This window comes from Macrobrachium nipponense, chromosome 26, assembly GCF_015104395.2.
Source record: "Macrobrachium nipponense isolate FS-2020 chromosome 26, ASM1510439v2, whole genome shotgun sequence".
NCBI classification, from domain to species: Eukaryota; Metazoa; Arthropoda; class Malacostraca; order Decapoda; family Palaemonidae; genus Macrobrachium; species Macrobrachium nipponense.
In genome coordinates this window covers 31083933-31099212 of record NC_087215.1, presented here as the reverse complement: position 1 = coordinate 31099212, position 15280 = coordinate 31083933, and the positions used below count along the sequence as shown (strand labels likewise).

Here is a 15280-nt window from a genome sequence, read left to right as displayed (position 1 = left end):
CAGAGCCAAGTCGCAGAAAAGATGTTTGGAGGACCTACAAAAGACCCTTTTCATGGCAAGTTCTCTGGGACTTTTGGTGAACTTTCAAAGTCTCAGTTGATCCCCAGTCAAGATCGTATCTATCTGGGGATTCGGATGGCTTCTCTGGATTTTCGGGCTTTTCCGTCTCCAGAACGGATAGCCCGAGGGTCAGAGAAAGTCAAAGCCTTCCTAGAGAAAGAAGTATGCACAGCGAGGGAGTGGATGAGTTTGTTGGGGACACTCTCCTCGTTGGAGCAATTCCTTTCTCTAGGAAGGTTGCACCTCAGACCTCTCCAGTTCTTTCTACATCGAAACTGGAGGTGTCGTTCGCAAAACCTAGAGTTCGCCTTCGAGATCTCAAGGGAAATCAAGAAGGACCTCTCTTGGTGGGCCAACCCTCTCAGGTTTGCAGAAGGGATGTCCCTTCACATTCCGAACCCCAACCAAGTGTTGTATTCCGACGCCTCGGAAACAGGTTGGGGAGCGACGCTCGGCTCAAGAGAAGTGTCAGGCACCTGGAACAAGGAACAGGTGACCTGGCACATCAACAAGAAGGAGCTGATGGCTGTTTGGCTAGCTTTGAAAGCTTTCGAGCCCCACGTCCTAGCTTCAGCAGTACAGATCAACTCGGACAACACCACGGCCCTGGCTTACATCAGGAAGCAGGGGGGGACTCACTCTTTCTCCCTGTACGAGACAGCAAAAGAACTTCTGCTGTGGGCAGAGGAAAGGAAGATTTGTCTCCTTACCAGGTTCGTACAGGGAGAAAAGAACGTCAGAGCAGACCTCCTAAGCAGGAAAGATCAAGTCCTGCCTGCAGAGTGGATTCTTCACGAGGATGTTTGCCAGGACCTGTGGAAGCTTTGGGGCAAGCCTCATATAGACCTCTTCGCCACAGCCAAGAATGCGAGGATAGCCAACCACTGCTCTCCGATATCGGACCCGAGGGCAGTGTCGATAGACGCTTTTCTACTAGATTGGAAGGGTCTAGACATGTATGCTTTTCCTCCATTCAAGATACTGGAGAGACTCTAAAGAAATTTGCAGAATCGGAGGCAGCAAGGATGACGCTGGTAGCCCCGTTCTGGCCCGCACAAGTATGGTTCACAGAGGTACTGGAATGGTTAGTAGATCTTCCGAGAACATTACCACAGAGGATCGATCTGCTCAGACAACCCCACTTCGAGAGGTATCACAAAAACCTCCCCGCTCTAGATCTGACTGGCTTCAGACTGTCAAAAGTTTGGTCAGAACGAGAGGCTTTTCTGCAAAAGTTGCAACGGCTATCGCAGCAGCAAGAAGGCCTTCTACCCTTAGAGTCTACCAATCGAAGTGGGACGTCTTTCGGCGATGGTGTAGGAACCATCACTTTTCCTCTTCCAGTACCTCTGTGACCCAAATAGCAGACTTCTTACTTTTCCTTAGGGAAGAAAGTGGATTGGCGGTATCAACCATTAAAGGCTATCGTAGCATGCTATCTGCAGTGTTTAGGCACAGAAACTTAAACATTTCAGAAGATAAGGACCTTCATGATCTATTAAGATCGTTTGAAACATCCAAGAAGGTTTCTCCAGGGGTTCCGAGTTGGAATCTGGATGTAGTGCTACGTTACCTGAGGTCCAATAAGTTCGAACCGCCTCAGTCTGCATCGTTTAGAGACCTCACGAAGAAGACAATTTTTCTCATGGCATTGGCTTCCGCAAAGAGGGTTAGTGAACTCCATGCACTAGAAGGAAATGTGGGATTCAGAGGAGATGCAGCTATCTGTTCGTTCCTTCCTTCGTTCTTAGCCAAGAACGAGAACCCCTCAAATCCTTGGCCTAGGAGCTTTGAAGTACAAGGATTGTCTGCATTAGTAGGCGAGGAAGCAGAGAGGTCGCTTTGCCCAGTAAGAAGTTTGAAATTCTATCTACAGAGAAAGAAAAAACTTAAGGGCAATGATGTCAACCTTTGGTGCTCTGTAAGAGATCCAAGGAGGACTCTTTCAAAGAATGCGCTTTCTTTCTTTCTTATCAGAAGCCTGGTGAAAGAAGCGCATGCGATATGTGATGAAAGTCAATTCAAAGTCCTTAAGGTCAAAGCTCATGAGGGTAAAGAGCTATTGCCACGTCATTGACTTTTAACAAAAACATATCCCTGAGTAATATTATGAAGGCAACATTCTGGCGTTGCAACTCAGTCTTTGCAAACCACTATCTGAGAGACGTCAAAGTTACGTATGAAAAAGTGCTCTTCGGGTTAGGCCCGTACGTATCGGCGGATTCGGTGCTGGGGCAGGGAGCTGAGACATATCCTTAGTAGTATATATTTTTTCCCCTTGTTAGGTTGTAAGTTTTTGGTTGTTTGAAAGAACATGCGGGTAGGCATGTTTTTCATTTCGTAGTCTAACAATGATTAGATTGGTTAGGTGATCGGTTTATGTTTGAGCTCCTTGCAATGATAGTGGTTAGGTTCTGTCATATAAGTGGGCGAATCCCCGTTGACAGATCCTGCTCGGATTCTATCAAGTAAGCGGATAACCAAATCCCTTTGATAGACCCAAAGAGTCTGTCAGCTGTAGGTCACGCCCTCGCTGAAGCTCTTAAGGCAACGCAGACTCATAGACAGTAACTACGAAGTCTTCTGCCTAAACAGGTAAGAACCAAGGTTGTATTTACATCCTACAACTAGTGTTGTTTTCCCCTTTTTTCCATATTTATATTGCTGTCTCTTTCCCTCCACCAAGGGTGTCAATCAGCTAAGTATATATCTGACAGGAAAGTTCATGTACAAAAATGTTATTGTTAGTATACAATAAGGTTTTGTACATACTTACCTGGCAGATATATACGATTGATGGCCCGCCCAGCCTCCCCTCAGGAGACCGGTGGAAGGAAAAATTCTGGCCGGAAAGGGAGATTGGTTCTTACAGCCGCCACCCAGCGGCGGGTAAGGTAGATCACCTGACCTACCTGTCGCGTGTGCCGCGATGTTTTGAATTCCTGGTCGTGACGTCAGAGACGTATAGCTAAGTATATATCTGCCAGGTAAGTATGTACAAAACCTTATTGTATACTAACAATAACATTTTATGGATGTTGGAATCAAGGTTTTGTGATTCTTCATAAGTATTACAACTTCAGTATTTAGCTCAGTGGGGTGATTAAAATAATGACAATAATTATAATAACAGAATCTACATAGGTTGTACCGGCACATAAGTTTACTGAATGTCTAGAAAAATCAAGGAATTTCTGATGTTAAAAGGTGATGATAAATTCCTTAAACTAGGGGCTATGCCTAATAATCATTCTTGAAATAAAAAGCACCAAGTCTCTATTTTATTTTTTCACTTGCAGATGATGATGGAAGAAGAGCGCTTTGTCATCATAAGTGATGAGAGTGTATGTAAACAGCCCATCAGTTTTGCAAAGTTTTTTGAGGATAATGGTTGAAGAAAACTCAGTGGAACTGTCTCTTTCCATTGCATTAAAGCTCTAGGGCGTGAGTATCAGATAACAAGAAGTGTGGAGTACTGCATCTGCATCACAAATATGGAGCATATTTTATCCAAAGTTTCTGTCCCATAGAAAAAGGTACACATGCCCAGTGAAATTGCATTAGATGATAGTCACAAAGTAACTACGAGGGTTCCAATAAGCATTACTGCTCATGGTTTGCACATTACTTATGCCATCTGATGTGCCTTTCCTCCTCTCTTCATAGGCTTCACTTACCTTCAGTCTTTGGTCCTTGCGTCCTTTACTTTTCCCCATCATTTATTTTCTATTGCTATAGATCATACTTCAGTTTTAGAATACATAGCACAAAACAGGTCTTCCATCTTTCCTCTGTCTTCATATTCAAGTTAATTAAATATATTTGAAGAATATATAGCATTGCTGCAGTTTCAAGGTTGCATTAGCCAGCTTTTTTTCTGCTTTGGGATATGGTCTGTGTTTACATCAAATATGCATTATGTATTCTTCTTTATTTAGCTAATTTTTTATTTTCTACATATCCACAGCTTAGGTGTTAAAGTTCTTTATTCACTATCCATGATTAGGTTTTTGTGCAGACTTATCCTGTTTTTGTTTCCTAATTACACAAGCCCTAATTGCATGAAAGACATATGTTTAATTTTATTAGTTGCTTTGAAACTTAACTAGTGACATGGTTGTTGGTCTAGAAAATAAGACTATAGTAATACAGTAACTTGATGATACTATATTACATTTCAGTCTTGTACTGCAATGCTACTCCATGATACCCTTTGCATGGAAACTACTTGATAATTCTGAACAATTAACATTAAAGTACTGTACTTGATGTTGCCTTTGACTTCAAAATTTCTTGTTTGAAAAGTTAGCTAATATAAAAATGCCTTATATGTATAATTCAATTAATAATGCTTTTTAGAATTTCAAAACACTCCATGAAGATTTCCTATTCTGCCATCTCCTATAAGCTTTAATTTTAACAGATTTCCATAATTGCCTTTAATGCTCACACACCAATGCATTGGCATTGAAGTCTTACTCAGTGCCATGTTGTTTCACTTCTGAATCCAGTCTTCCTTCCCTCATACTGTCAAGTTGTAGAATGGGCTTCCTGGCAGTGTAAGAGGGTGCAGTACTTTGAAGCTCTGTGAACTAGTACTTAATTTTTTTTACTACTGACGATGAATTTTTATGCAATTTTTCATTTACTGATAGAACTCTGTTACTGCCATCTCTCCTTTTCCTATCCTTTACACGTACTGTATTTCTAAGAAGTATCCTTGAATGATTTATTATGTATTATATTTCCCATTTATATTTACAATGTATAGTTACAGGAATAGATTTTCCTACATTGAGGCATGTCATTGTGATCAGTGCAGAAACACAACTTATTCCAAAACAGTGTTGTTCTTTAGATAAAATCTTTTCATCCTCTCAGTACTGTAGAGTTTATGTTCATTAGTGAGGAAGGCATGTTTTAAGAGAGAAAAACTAGAAATAAGCAAAAATATGTGAAGAAATAGTAGAACTGCTTTGTTAAGCCATTGAAAGTAGTTACAATATAACAGAGCAGTCAGAAATATTAAATTCATGTAGACATAAACTTAGAACCAAGTAATAAGTAAAAAACTTCTTTTGAACGTTCAGCCTTCCCTGCTACGTGCATCTACAACTACTTGGCCAGCAATTCTGTAATGATCAGCGTAACTGATTTTCAGCAGTGAAAAACATATGCAAGGATAGTGACTTTCAGATAGGAAACTTTCCAGTTGTACTCGTGTGTCGACCAGACTTGAAGACTGAGTAGTACTTTTTGTCAGTTGGTAGTGTGGAGAACTAGAATTGGTAGATTTTCCAATCCAGTGCCACTGGGAGTGGGTCGGGCAATGGAAAGAAGTGGGGAAAAACAATTTCCATTTTTATGTCTGCCTAAGATGCCAAGTCACCTTGGAGGATACAGTGTCAGCTCTTTAAGAGAAGGAACCTGTAAGATTCAGAGAAGAAAAGCTCAACTGATATTATAGGAACAACACCCAAGGAGCACTTAGGAGTATTTTAAGCTGGTCATGTTCTCCAAGATGAACAGAAACCTGAGATCTCACATCTAGATCATGAACAGAACACCTCTTCTTGGGTTAAGAAGCAACTGAGAAATTTCCTCTGTACTCAAGGAGTGGATCAAATCAGAATCTGATCCCTTAGAGACTTACAAGAAAAGAAGACTTTCCTAATGGAAATCCAAGAGGAGAGCAATTATTTCTCCGTCGTAAAATAATAGTGACAGGCTGCTATAAAAATTGTGCCTACACTAGAAAAGGCTACATAGTACTAAGCACCTAAGAAGAGCCTGTGCAGAAACAGTGACTCAGGCAACCACCAGAGAACTGTAACATTCTCTGTACTACTTCTTGCAGGGCATGAACACCCACGAGAAACAGAGAGGATACATGTCCACTATCAACATCTTGTTGTAAGAAGATTAGTGTACTAGCTGGTACATGTGTCATAGGGTTAAGAGGACAAACCCCTAGGAGACAGATGTGAGACATACACAAAAATGCTTGCATCCTGGTGAAGGAAGAGGACAAGATGAAACGGTTAGAGGAGTGCTTATGACTGTTCAACCCTTCACCATGGTCTCTCCTAATTTGTGTGTGAAGAGTAGACTGCACAAACCCACTTACCACTGAAAACGTGACTGCATCCATAAGGGTAGCATCTTTAGAGTGGCTAACAAAGTTTGTAATGAACTTCATGACTGACTGCTTCCTGGCCATCAGTACCAATGAATGGAATGAATACTGGTGCCTATTCTACAGCAGAAGGGAAATCTCATAACCCAGAGGAGAAGACTCCCAATCACCCAACAGTCCAAAGACTGAAGGAAAGTGCTCCCTACTCCTCTGTAGATCACACACTACCAGTTTTAAACAATAAAGATATAAGATCAAGCTTTGCAACCCTGTTGATAGCTGAAGAAAAAGTGACAGGTTACCATCAGGCGAGTTGGCCACTCACATGCTTACTGCTATTTAACCACCTAGTTTCTTAGCTTCAACAATTGTTTCCAGTTTCTGCTGAGAAGACTCCTTTATGAAGGGCAATCAATGGTTTGTATTCTTTTAGGAGCAAGAAAGAGTAAACTTTGTTGTTGGCTTGATTAAATATGCAGTTGCTAGCATTCCTCAAACTTTTATCAGCAGTGATTTTTAATGTCATTCACACCAACATTTGCTCAGACAATAGGTATTTTTCTGTTTATATCACTTGAGAGAATATTGGGAAGTCAAGAGAAGCTGTACTGTGATTAACATTGTACTGTAATGAATAGTATACTATGTCAAAATTTTATTTTTCAATTTAATAATTGTTTATATACCCTACTGCAGTAGATAGTTACAGTATGTCTAAATTGTGGCAAAATTAGATGGCCACTTTTCTCATAATTGAGTGTTCAAAGTTCCTGTTTTTCATGGATGTTCTGTTCCCCTTTCATCCTACATCCTTCCTCTTTCCAACTAGCTGTCCAATTTCCTCAACTTGAACGCTGCTCTAACTTCCACCATACTTTAGAGGAATCCCTTGTGAGCCACACACGTATGGAATGGTGTCATGGTGATCTAATTGTAAAATTATTTCTAGACTTGGACAGAGCTCTCTCAAAGGATTTATTTTCACATGAAAATTGAATATAGAAAAAGGAATATTAAAGACACTTGACAGCAGTGTTTACTGCGCAAAGGGAGCCATAGGGATGCAGAAAAGAACCTTCAGTAGTACGTACTCTGAAAGAAAGGGCATATTGTAAGCAGTACCATCTTCTAGAGGCCTCATTACACCACTTTATATGGTTTAAAATACTGTAATATAAATGTTATTTTCACTATTCTAAGGTTATAAAAGAAAATACAGAGTGATTATTATAAAATATTTAATAATGATTTTATAAGTGACTTAAGAGTCTCAGCAACAAGCCTCGGCCAAAACTTACTGGAAAGGTATAAGACTAATTTGGGCCACAAAAAAAACAATAAAATATTGTAATCATCACAATGGGCCATTTTAAAATATACCTATAAAAACATGACAAAGAATCAGCATACAATTGCCCCCCAAAATGTTATGAAATGCTAAGAAGTATCCCAAAATAATAAAATATGGAAAAAGACATCAATTATCAGTAGTCCAAGGCTTCATAAGTAACTGCATCTGATAACCATATATAAAACACAGCACATAAATGCATCAAATTTACATTGCGTAAATACACAGTTAAGGTCAATCGACCATCTCTGTCACTTCTTACGAGACAGTTCTGATCTGATCAAATCAACAAAACTGGCACTTGTAAGCCAAACTTGGAGGAGGGGTTAAGGGGGGGTTACAAGAAAAGGCAGTATCAAATACAACAGCACTGCCCAGAACAGTTAAAACAGTCTCACACAAATCCCCAGTTTATATTTGTTTGTCTAAATGCAAGACCATTTTCCACAGACAAAACACATAAAGTCAGAGTTGAGAGGTTGAAACTCTTCCCTGTTACTTTTACTAACTAGATATTGGACACCAGAACTGTTCAAACACAACATTAAAACTGCAGGTCTTGTTCCTCTCACTCACTCACTCACTTGCCTCTTCAAATATTTCCCATGATACATTGTGACATTCCTGTTCTCAAGCTTACTCCTCTGCCATTGCCCGAAAAACACCACCCCCGTCATCGCCGTCACTCCCTAAATTTGCTTTTTAACATCAACCGAGACGCCTCGAACGAGCAGAGTTCTACGTGAGTATTGTATTGGCAGTCGATCCATTCAAGAATTGTCCATACAAACAACAACAAAGACACAGCAAGCAGAAATTGTGACTTTCGAGGTAACCTTCCAAGGTACCTCTAGTGAAATAGAAAAGAAAATTCTGAATATCATTTACTGGTCAAAATACCAGGCCCAAAATCAGAGTCGAGTGGATCTTTAGCCCACTCGAGCATGTTTTCTGTCAAAAATGTTATGCCAATTGATTCAGTATATCGAGCCTGCTGTCCATCATGCTGCTTGAAATGAATTTGAAGGGAATAATTTGAAATTTACTCAAAAGTAACAAAACCCAGTCAGTGGAAGTTTAATTGCACATGTAGACGACTGCTACGGCAGAAAAACTAAGACTGTAAAGTCTCAAGACAAAACTCAATATTACGACTTCCCATAGCTACAGTAAATGCAAATAAAACATACAAACTATCTGTGCTCTCAGATTTGTATAAGCTTACCTGTAACTTTACACCCACATCAAAAAAGGTGGCCAAGTTAGCATGCCCACTTCAATGACAAAATGTAAACCTAAGAGAATCACACTTTTTTTAAAAAAGAACAAAAACTGAAACTTGTACAGGTATATGACTGCAAATAAAAAATCCAGGAATTATTGGGAACTAATCTAATGCTTAAATGAAAAAGCTGCAGCTCAAGATTTTAAAGTGATACTGCTTCATTACTGATTGATTCAGAAACATCAGCAAGTGATGTAGCATAAAAAAAATAAAGACAGCTGGAAAAACTAAAATTCAATGCTTTCTCATTTATTTCATGGACTGTTCAGTATGCCAAACCACCATGACAACTTTTTATCATAACTGAAGGCCTTCAATTAGAAGAGGACACATCCAAACCTTGAAATGCTACACATTCTTCTGATTTACTTTTTCCCTGAAACAGGAGAGAGAAAGACCAAATGGGAAGAGCTACAGATGCTGGAAAGCACTAAGTGAAGCATTCACCACCACTCTTTAACCTATCCCACATTTTGCATACAGGAAAGGCATTTTGCCAAAAGGGGTTAAGATTCCCACAACTAAATACCAAGGGATGACTTTGAAAAGTTTTATACCATTACAAATGCTTTGGGTTGCAAGTCTTGTGCTGTGAATGTCAAAGGTTCCTATTAACTAGCAGGTAGAAAAAGAGACATTGAATGCTTTTAAAACACAGCCTACAATCACTCGCAACAAGAGAGGTCCAAAGTACTAAAGTTTAGGGGGAAGGGGAACAACACTAGACTTGGTACGATGTCCAAACACCTTGACACAGCCAGTCAACACGTCTGGATCTACGACTGACAGGAATCTCAAACAGTGACAGTCTTTGTTTACAACAGTTAATATTCTAGTCCAACAAATGACCAATCAAAGAGTACTGGAGTTTATGAACACTTGATTCCCATGAGATAGGGTAATTACACTTCTTATAGTAGCCCATTTAATTGCCCCAAATAATTTACTTCTCATTCCTTCCACATTGAGTCTCACTCTGGAGACGTTACGTTCCTTAAATTTGATTTATGACCTCTATTAGAAAGTCAATGACCATACCACTTGGCAGTGATCAACTCATAACGAACACTGAAAAAATCATGATACTATTACATTCTTCCATGAAATGACAGCATATCAGTGCTTAAGTTTGACTCTTTTGAGGAGAAATACTGGAGGGAAACCCTTGACCTTCCTTCTCTCCTTCATCATGACAAAGGTGGTTGTTTTTCACTTGTTGTTCTGAATCAATCCTATAGACTGGACATCTTTGAATTTGGGGGAAAAGTCTATTATGACAGCCCCCAAAAATGAAACTCTGACCCCACCCAACACTTGTTACAGCCTTCATGGCCATAATAAGTGCTCTTTGCATCTGTGCTAGACATGGGAAATTGCCAACTACTGTAATTATTCCGTTTGTTGTAGTGGGGTGCAGCTTTTAAAGAGTTCTCAACAGGCACTTCAGAAGCAGAAGACTTGCCTTCCTTCCCTTTCCAACTACAGTACCGACATATCACCAGCAAACACACTAAAATAAAAAAAATAAAATAAAAAAAAAGAGTAATTCTTCACCCTCTGTAATATTGATACTGCATTAATATGCCACTCTGGGAATTTTTTAGCTCTCTGAAGGTTGCATTCCTATGAACCCTCAATTCTTGGCTTTAAGTAAGTTTATACCTAAAATGATACTGCAATGCTAAATGTGTACAAAACTATCTAAGCAACTCTTTATTTTTTTCCCTTTAACAAGGAAGTTTGATTTTGTGCTGCTGCACATTCAACCCACAAGGAAAAAATATTACACATCAGACCTAACAACTTAACCAACTGGAATTGTGCTTAAACCATCCTTCCCAGAGACCTCAAAAAGCCCCAGAATACAACACCCAAAACCACACTGTACAAACACAATGACACATATTGTGGAGGGGAAAAGACTCTCTCCAAGGCTCGGTTACCTGCAGTGTAAAAGTTCCATCACAGATTTTCAGACAAACCTATGTCCTGTCCCTAGGTTATCCTTGTTATTTCATGACCATACACGTCTCATAAAGCAACACGACACTCTGCAAATATAAAATAAAAAATCCTTACGGGACTAAGTACATACAGTGAAATGTTATTTGATGAATTAGCCCTTCTGTCAACTGTAGCTTCAGCTTCAAATGAAAACAGGTAGACTGCTTTCACTATAACTTCTCAGGACATTTTCTTTAATATTTACAGGGATTGATCTTATGCTTCAAACATGTTATGATTTCATCAAAATGCAAGGAAGGTCCCAAAGATTTTGCACTGCCACTTAAAGCAATAAGCCCTTACACTGAGTTTTAATTTCCAGATCCCTACTAGAAGACCACCTTTTAAATTACATGGTAAAAAGTGAGCAGTGATGCTCACATAGTAAATTCACACCCAAAGTCAGTTTATATACTGCATAAGATGATTTCCCATTGTAGAAAACTTTACTAAGTGTTGGACATAAACTGTACCCACAGAATACTCGGTATTAAAAAGGTTAAAATTTTAAGTCTTAAAAAAATCTACAAACATTTGGGATAGAAATTTCCTTCACACCAGTCATATCATCATCTCCTCTTTCATCTTCTTCAGTCTCCCAAAAGAAACGTCTCAAGTCACTGGAGGAAACTGCAAGTCACCGGGACTGGTTTAACATAAATAAAAAAAATATTTAAATACAGATGTTAAATATCCTTTGGAAAACTGATGTCTAGAGGCCGCAGTCAAGAAGTTACTGTACTCCTTTCCTTTCAAGACCAGACTAGACAGGAATCCTCCCCACATAATTTGAACTCCACATAAAAATGTTGGCAGAGGTTTTAGGACGACAATGACCATACATAAAGACCACTCTTGAGCTCTACAAAACACAAGAGCATGAATTAAGTCTTCACCACATTAAGTTTTACATAGTTTCCTTACAAGACAGGTAAATCATAAAAAAGTTACAACAATAAAGCTCAAAAGTTATGTCAGCATCGGCACTTATCGGCACAGTCTTCCTAAACCAATAAACTGCTGAACTGCGGCCTTAACACTGCAAGTCATGTCGTGAGTCTAGTTTTCAAACTTTGGCATGGAGCCACCCAGAGGAACACCTTCACCATCTGAAATAGAGAATATGTTGCACAGTTAGAAGAGGATAAAACAAAATTCAGAAGCTACATCAATCCTACTTAGAAGTTCTCAGATCATTAGAACTGTCAATGTTTGGATTCTGTAAATATGCACTACAAATGTTCCACTCTTCCAAGAAGCAAAGAAAAGTTTTTGGGTCCCTTTTCTTCAAATCTATGCTCCCTTTACAAAATATTTTTTAATATAGTATTTTCATACAAATAATAATTCAAAACCAAGGTGATACTTACCTACTGGTCTAACTGTTGCCCTCAGCAGAAGGTTTGGTAGGGGTGGATGGGGTGATATCCATTGTTTTGCAAACCCAACCGGCAATGTCTACATTCTCCTGGTCCGCTCTCTTAATCCATTCGTGATTCTGTGTATAAAATTTTTAATAATAAGTTGATGATGCCTGAGGCTTCACAAGTTTTGCAATATAGAGAAAGTAAGTGGTTTAACCAGACCATCAAGTTCAGCTTCCCGACTCTTGCAAAGTTAGTCCAATGGACTTAATCTGAAGGCAAGGGAAAAAAACATGAAGCAAGTCATACCATATTTATTCAACTGCCACCCCAATAAAATGCACCAGGTGTTCTATCATGATAAATAACTAATGATGTCTGGCTGATCAACTTTTGCCATATTAGCAGTGGGTATGCAACCAAAGTCCCATCATCATAATGCAGAGCACATGGAAAATATGAAACTTGTACAACACAAATAGAAATAGAGGTCAGATACATGATTAAACATTTGAAATTGTTGCATTTGAAGGCATATTTATTGTGGATCTAGACCAGCATAGGGAAAGGTTACAAAATGCACATCATTAAAACTACTGTAAATTAATAAAGTATTTTTTGAAGACTTGACTAATAGCAGAAGCATCAATGTTTTTAAAGCAAATTTGCAAATACACATGAAATTAAGCTGAAGTAAGTGATTCAATACTGGACGTATACTCTTTTGATGTACAATCCATTATACTTTGCCGGAGCAGATCACTTTAGTTTGAAGAAAAAAACCAAAGTTGTGGCTATGAAATAAGAAATATATCATATTTGGTGCCAGACTTTAAGAAATACACAAGCCAGCCCTGTGAGAGCTACGTAAATTGGCTAGGTGGTCTGGTTAAACGATTTATTAATAATAAGAACGATACCATAGAAAGGTAAAGTTTCCCAGTGTAACTTACTTGTAAAGTGGTTAAATCTGCTCTTTCACTAGGACTTTTCTTTAAACATCGATCTACTAAATCCACAAATTCTGGAGAAAACACATTAGCAGGTAACCGTGGTGGGGGCTCATTTACAATGTAATCGAGTAACTCAAATATAGCCATGGGCCTTGGCTCTCCTGGCAAACCAGCTGTGGGCACACAAAAGTAATGCAAACCATCAACAGTGAATTGAAATATCATACAGCTAAAAAAAATGAAACTTTAAACATACAGTACAATATATTAAGGACAGTGTAGTGACCACATTTACAAATTCAGAGCTCACAAATAAATAGATAAGATTCCTAAACTTACCTGATCTCGGGGAACGTGAGGTTGGCGATGGACTGATACCCTCAACTTTGGTTCCAAAAATTTTTTGTAGTGTACTCTGATCTGGTGGAGGAATAGGATACATACCAATGGCCATTTCAACCAGAGACAGTCCCAGGCTCCAAATGTCACTCGCCACAGAGTAGTGATCCCCATTTAGACGCTCAGGCTGAAAAGACAAAATGTTCACTGAATCATGATACCATAGAGATTATAACCTCCACAAATTCAAAACAAAAAATGTATTCTATCAGCAGGGGTTCCACTCCCACAGCTTGATCATCGAGCGAAAATTGCCGATTTATGACGCTTATGGTGGCGATAACCGGTTAGTAGTGCCTCTGTTTGGTATGTATCTGCACCACAACTCTATTATCGGAGCCAATAACCAGAAATTGGCCGTTATGGTGCCACAAGCGCCATAAAACCGGATCGCCGATAACCGGGGACTGCCTCAACAATCAAATAAAGTCATGATCATCTTTTTATATTCTTACTATGACATTTTTCAGTCTGTATAAACTAAAAAATCTAAGCTGAAAATCTGGTAATACTTTATGAAAATGAAAACAACCAAGCTCTATTGCAAAGGCATCAAATACTAAAGAAGCTGAGCTTTACTCACAGACATGTAACTTCTGGTGCCTACGAATGTGTTTGCCATACTATCGATGAGCTGGCCTGACACGCCAAAGTCACAAATCTTTATTTCTCCTCGCGAATTTACCAATATATTGGACGGCTTCACATCTCTGTGAATGATCTGATGTTTCTCACGTAGATAAGCTAAACCTTTCAACACCTGCAGGAAAGACAACGTATGAGATACACTGATGAAAGTTGAAGTATTAGAGACAATAGACATAAAAGCTAAAATGTAAAACTTCATCATTAATTGCTTAAGGTTTATGAATTCCAAGATTGATCTGAGTAAAATAAGAAAGCATTATCATTTTGTTCACATTCTATCTAAAGTAGAAAATACATATCTGCATAAATAGCATAAATTTATCCCAATAGTGGTCTTAGAGAATGAAAGCATTACATCTTACCGTAGAGCATATTTTCCCAAGAATAGGTTCTGGAATTCTAATAGCTTTCTTGAGACACAGATCTAATGATCCACCGTCCATATACTCCATACAGATCGAGATTTCCCCCTCACTGAAATCAAAAGGTTACTTCACAGTTATATGCAAACCTGAGATGATCTGGACATGCCACACCATGAGGTGAGGAACAATTAAGTCAGAAAGGTAGCAACTGTGGAAGTCGCATAATGAAGAGCTATAGAAGTGCCCACCAAATTATTGGAGAAAAGGCATAGTTTAAGACTTAGAAACTGGGGAATTTGTGCATAAATGATAAGACAAAGTGGATATTTGATTTTAATGTTAATTATGATGATGGACCAGTTTCAGCCTTGCTAAGTTATCCTATTACATATTTTCTACCTGTTAAAACAAACCTGCCAATTTCTTTGTGCCTTGTTCCACCTAACGGCTAAAAATAAGTAACAATAAAATGCTTAGATGTATAAGTAGCAGCTCTGATTTTACCAACCAAAACGAGCCATACATCAAATTACTAATAAATGCTTATATATGCAGCAACTCTGAATTTATCACCCCAAAACAAGCAGAACTTCAAATCCCATAGTTAATGGAATTAACAAAAAAGGACAACACATTGTGACAAACTATTCTTTACATATCCCTAACACAACTGAAAGGATTTAGCAATTCAGAAGTTCCTAGGACACAAATACCT

General features: G+C 38.7%; 2 protein-coding genes across 5 annotated transcripts in view; one reads left to right on the top strand and one right to left on the bottom strand.

The window, feature by feature from the left end:
* The window catches only part of LOC135200148 (uncharacterized), a 41274-nt gene extending 36369 nt beyond the window's left edge, over nucleotides 1–4905 (top strand). For all 3 annotated transcript variants that reach the window (XM_064228494.1, XM_064228493.1, XM_064228495.1), the window contains exon 7: nucleotides 3360–4905. In XM_064228494.1, the coding sequence (XP_064084564.1) occupies nucleotides 3360–3455 (96 nt within the window). In that variant the 3' untranslated portion in view covers nucleotides 3456–4905. The remainder of the gene's footprint in view (nucleotides 1–3359) is intronic.
* A 2512-nt stretch (nucleotides 4906–7417) lies between these two features.
* Nucleotides 7418–15280, bottom strand: part of LOC135200149 (dual specificity mitogen-activated protein kinase kinase 1-like) — a 31226-nt gene continuing 23363 nt past the window's right edge. For both annotated transcript variants that reach the window (XM_064228498.1, XM_064228496.1), the window contains exons 5-10: nucleotides 14563–14674; nucleotides 14136–14312; nucleotides 13493–13679; nucleotides 13154–13326; nucleotides 12207–12334; nucleotides 7418–11945 (exon numbers count right to left, since the gene is read on the bottom strand). In XM_064228498.1, the coding sequence (XP_064084568.1) occupies nucleotides 12215–12334; nucleotides 13154–13326; nucleotides 13493–13679; nucleotides 14136–14312; nucleotides 14563–14674 (769 nt within the window). In that variant the 3' untranslated portion in view covers nucleotides 7418–11945; nucleotides 12207–12214. The remainder of the gene's footprint in view (nucleotides 11946–12206; nucleotides 12335–13153; nucleotides 13327–13492; nucleotides 13680–14135; nucleotides 14313–14562; nucleotides 14675–15280) is intronic.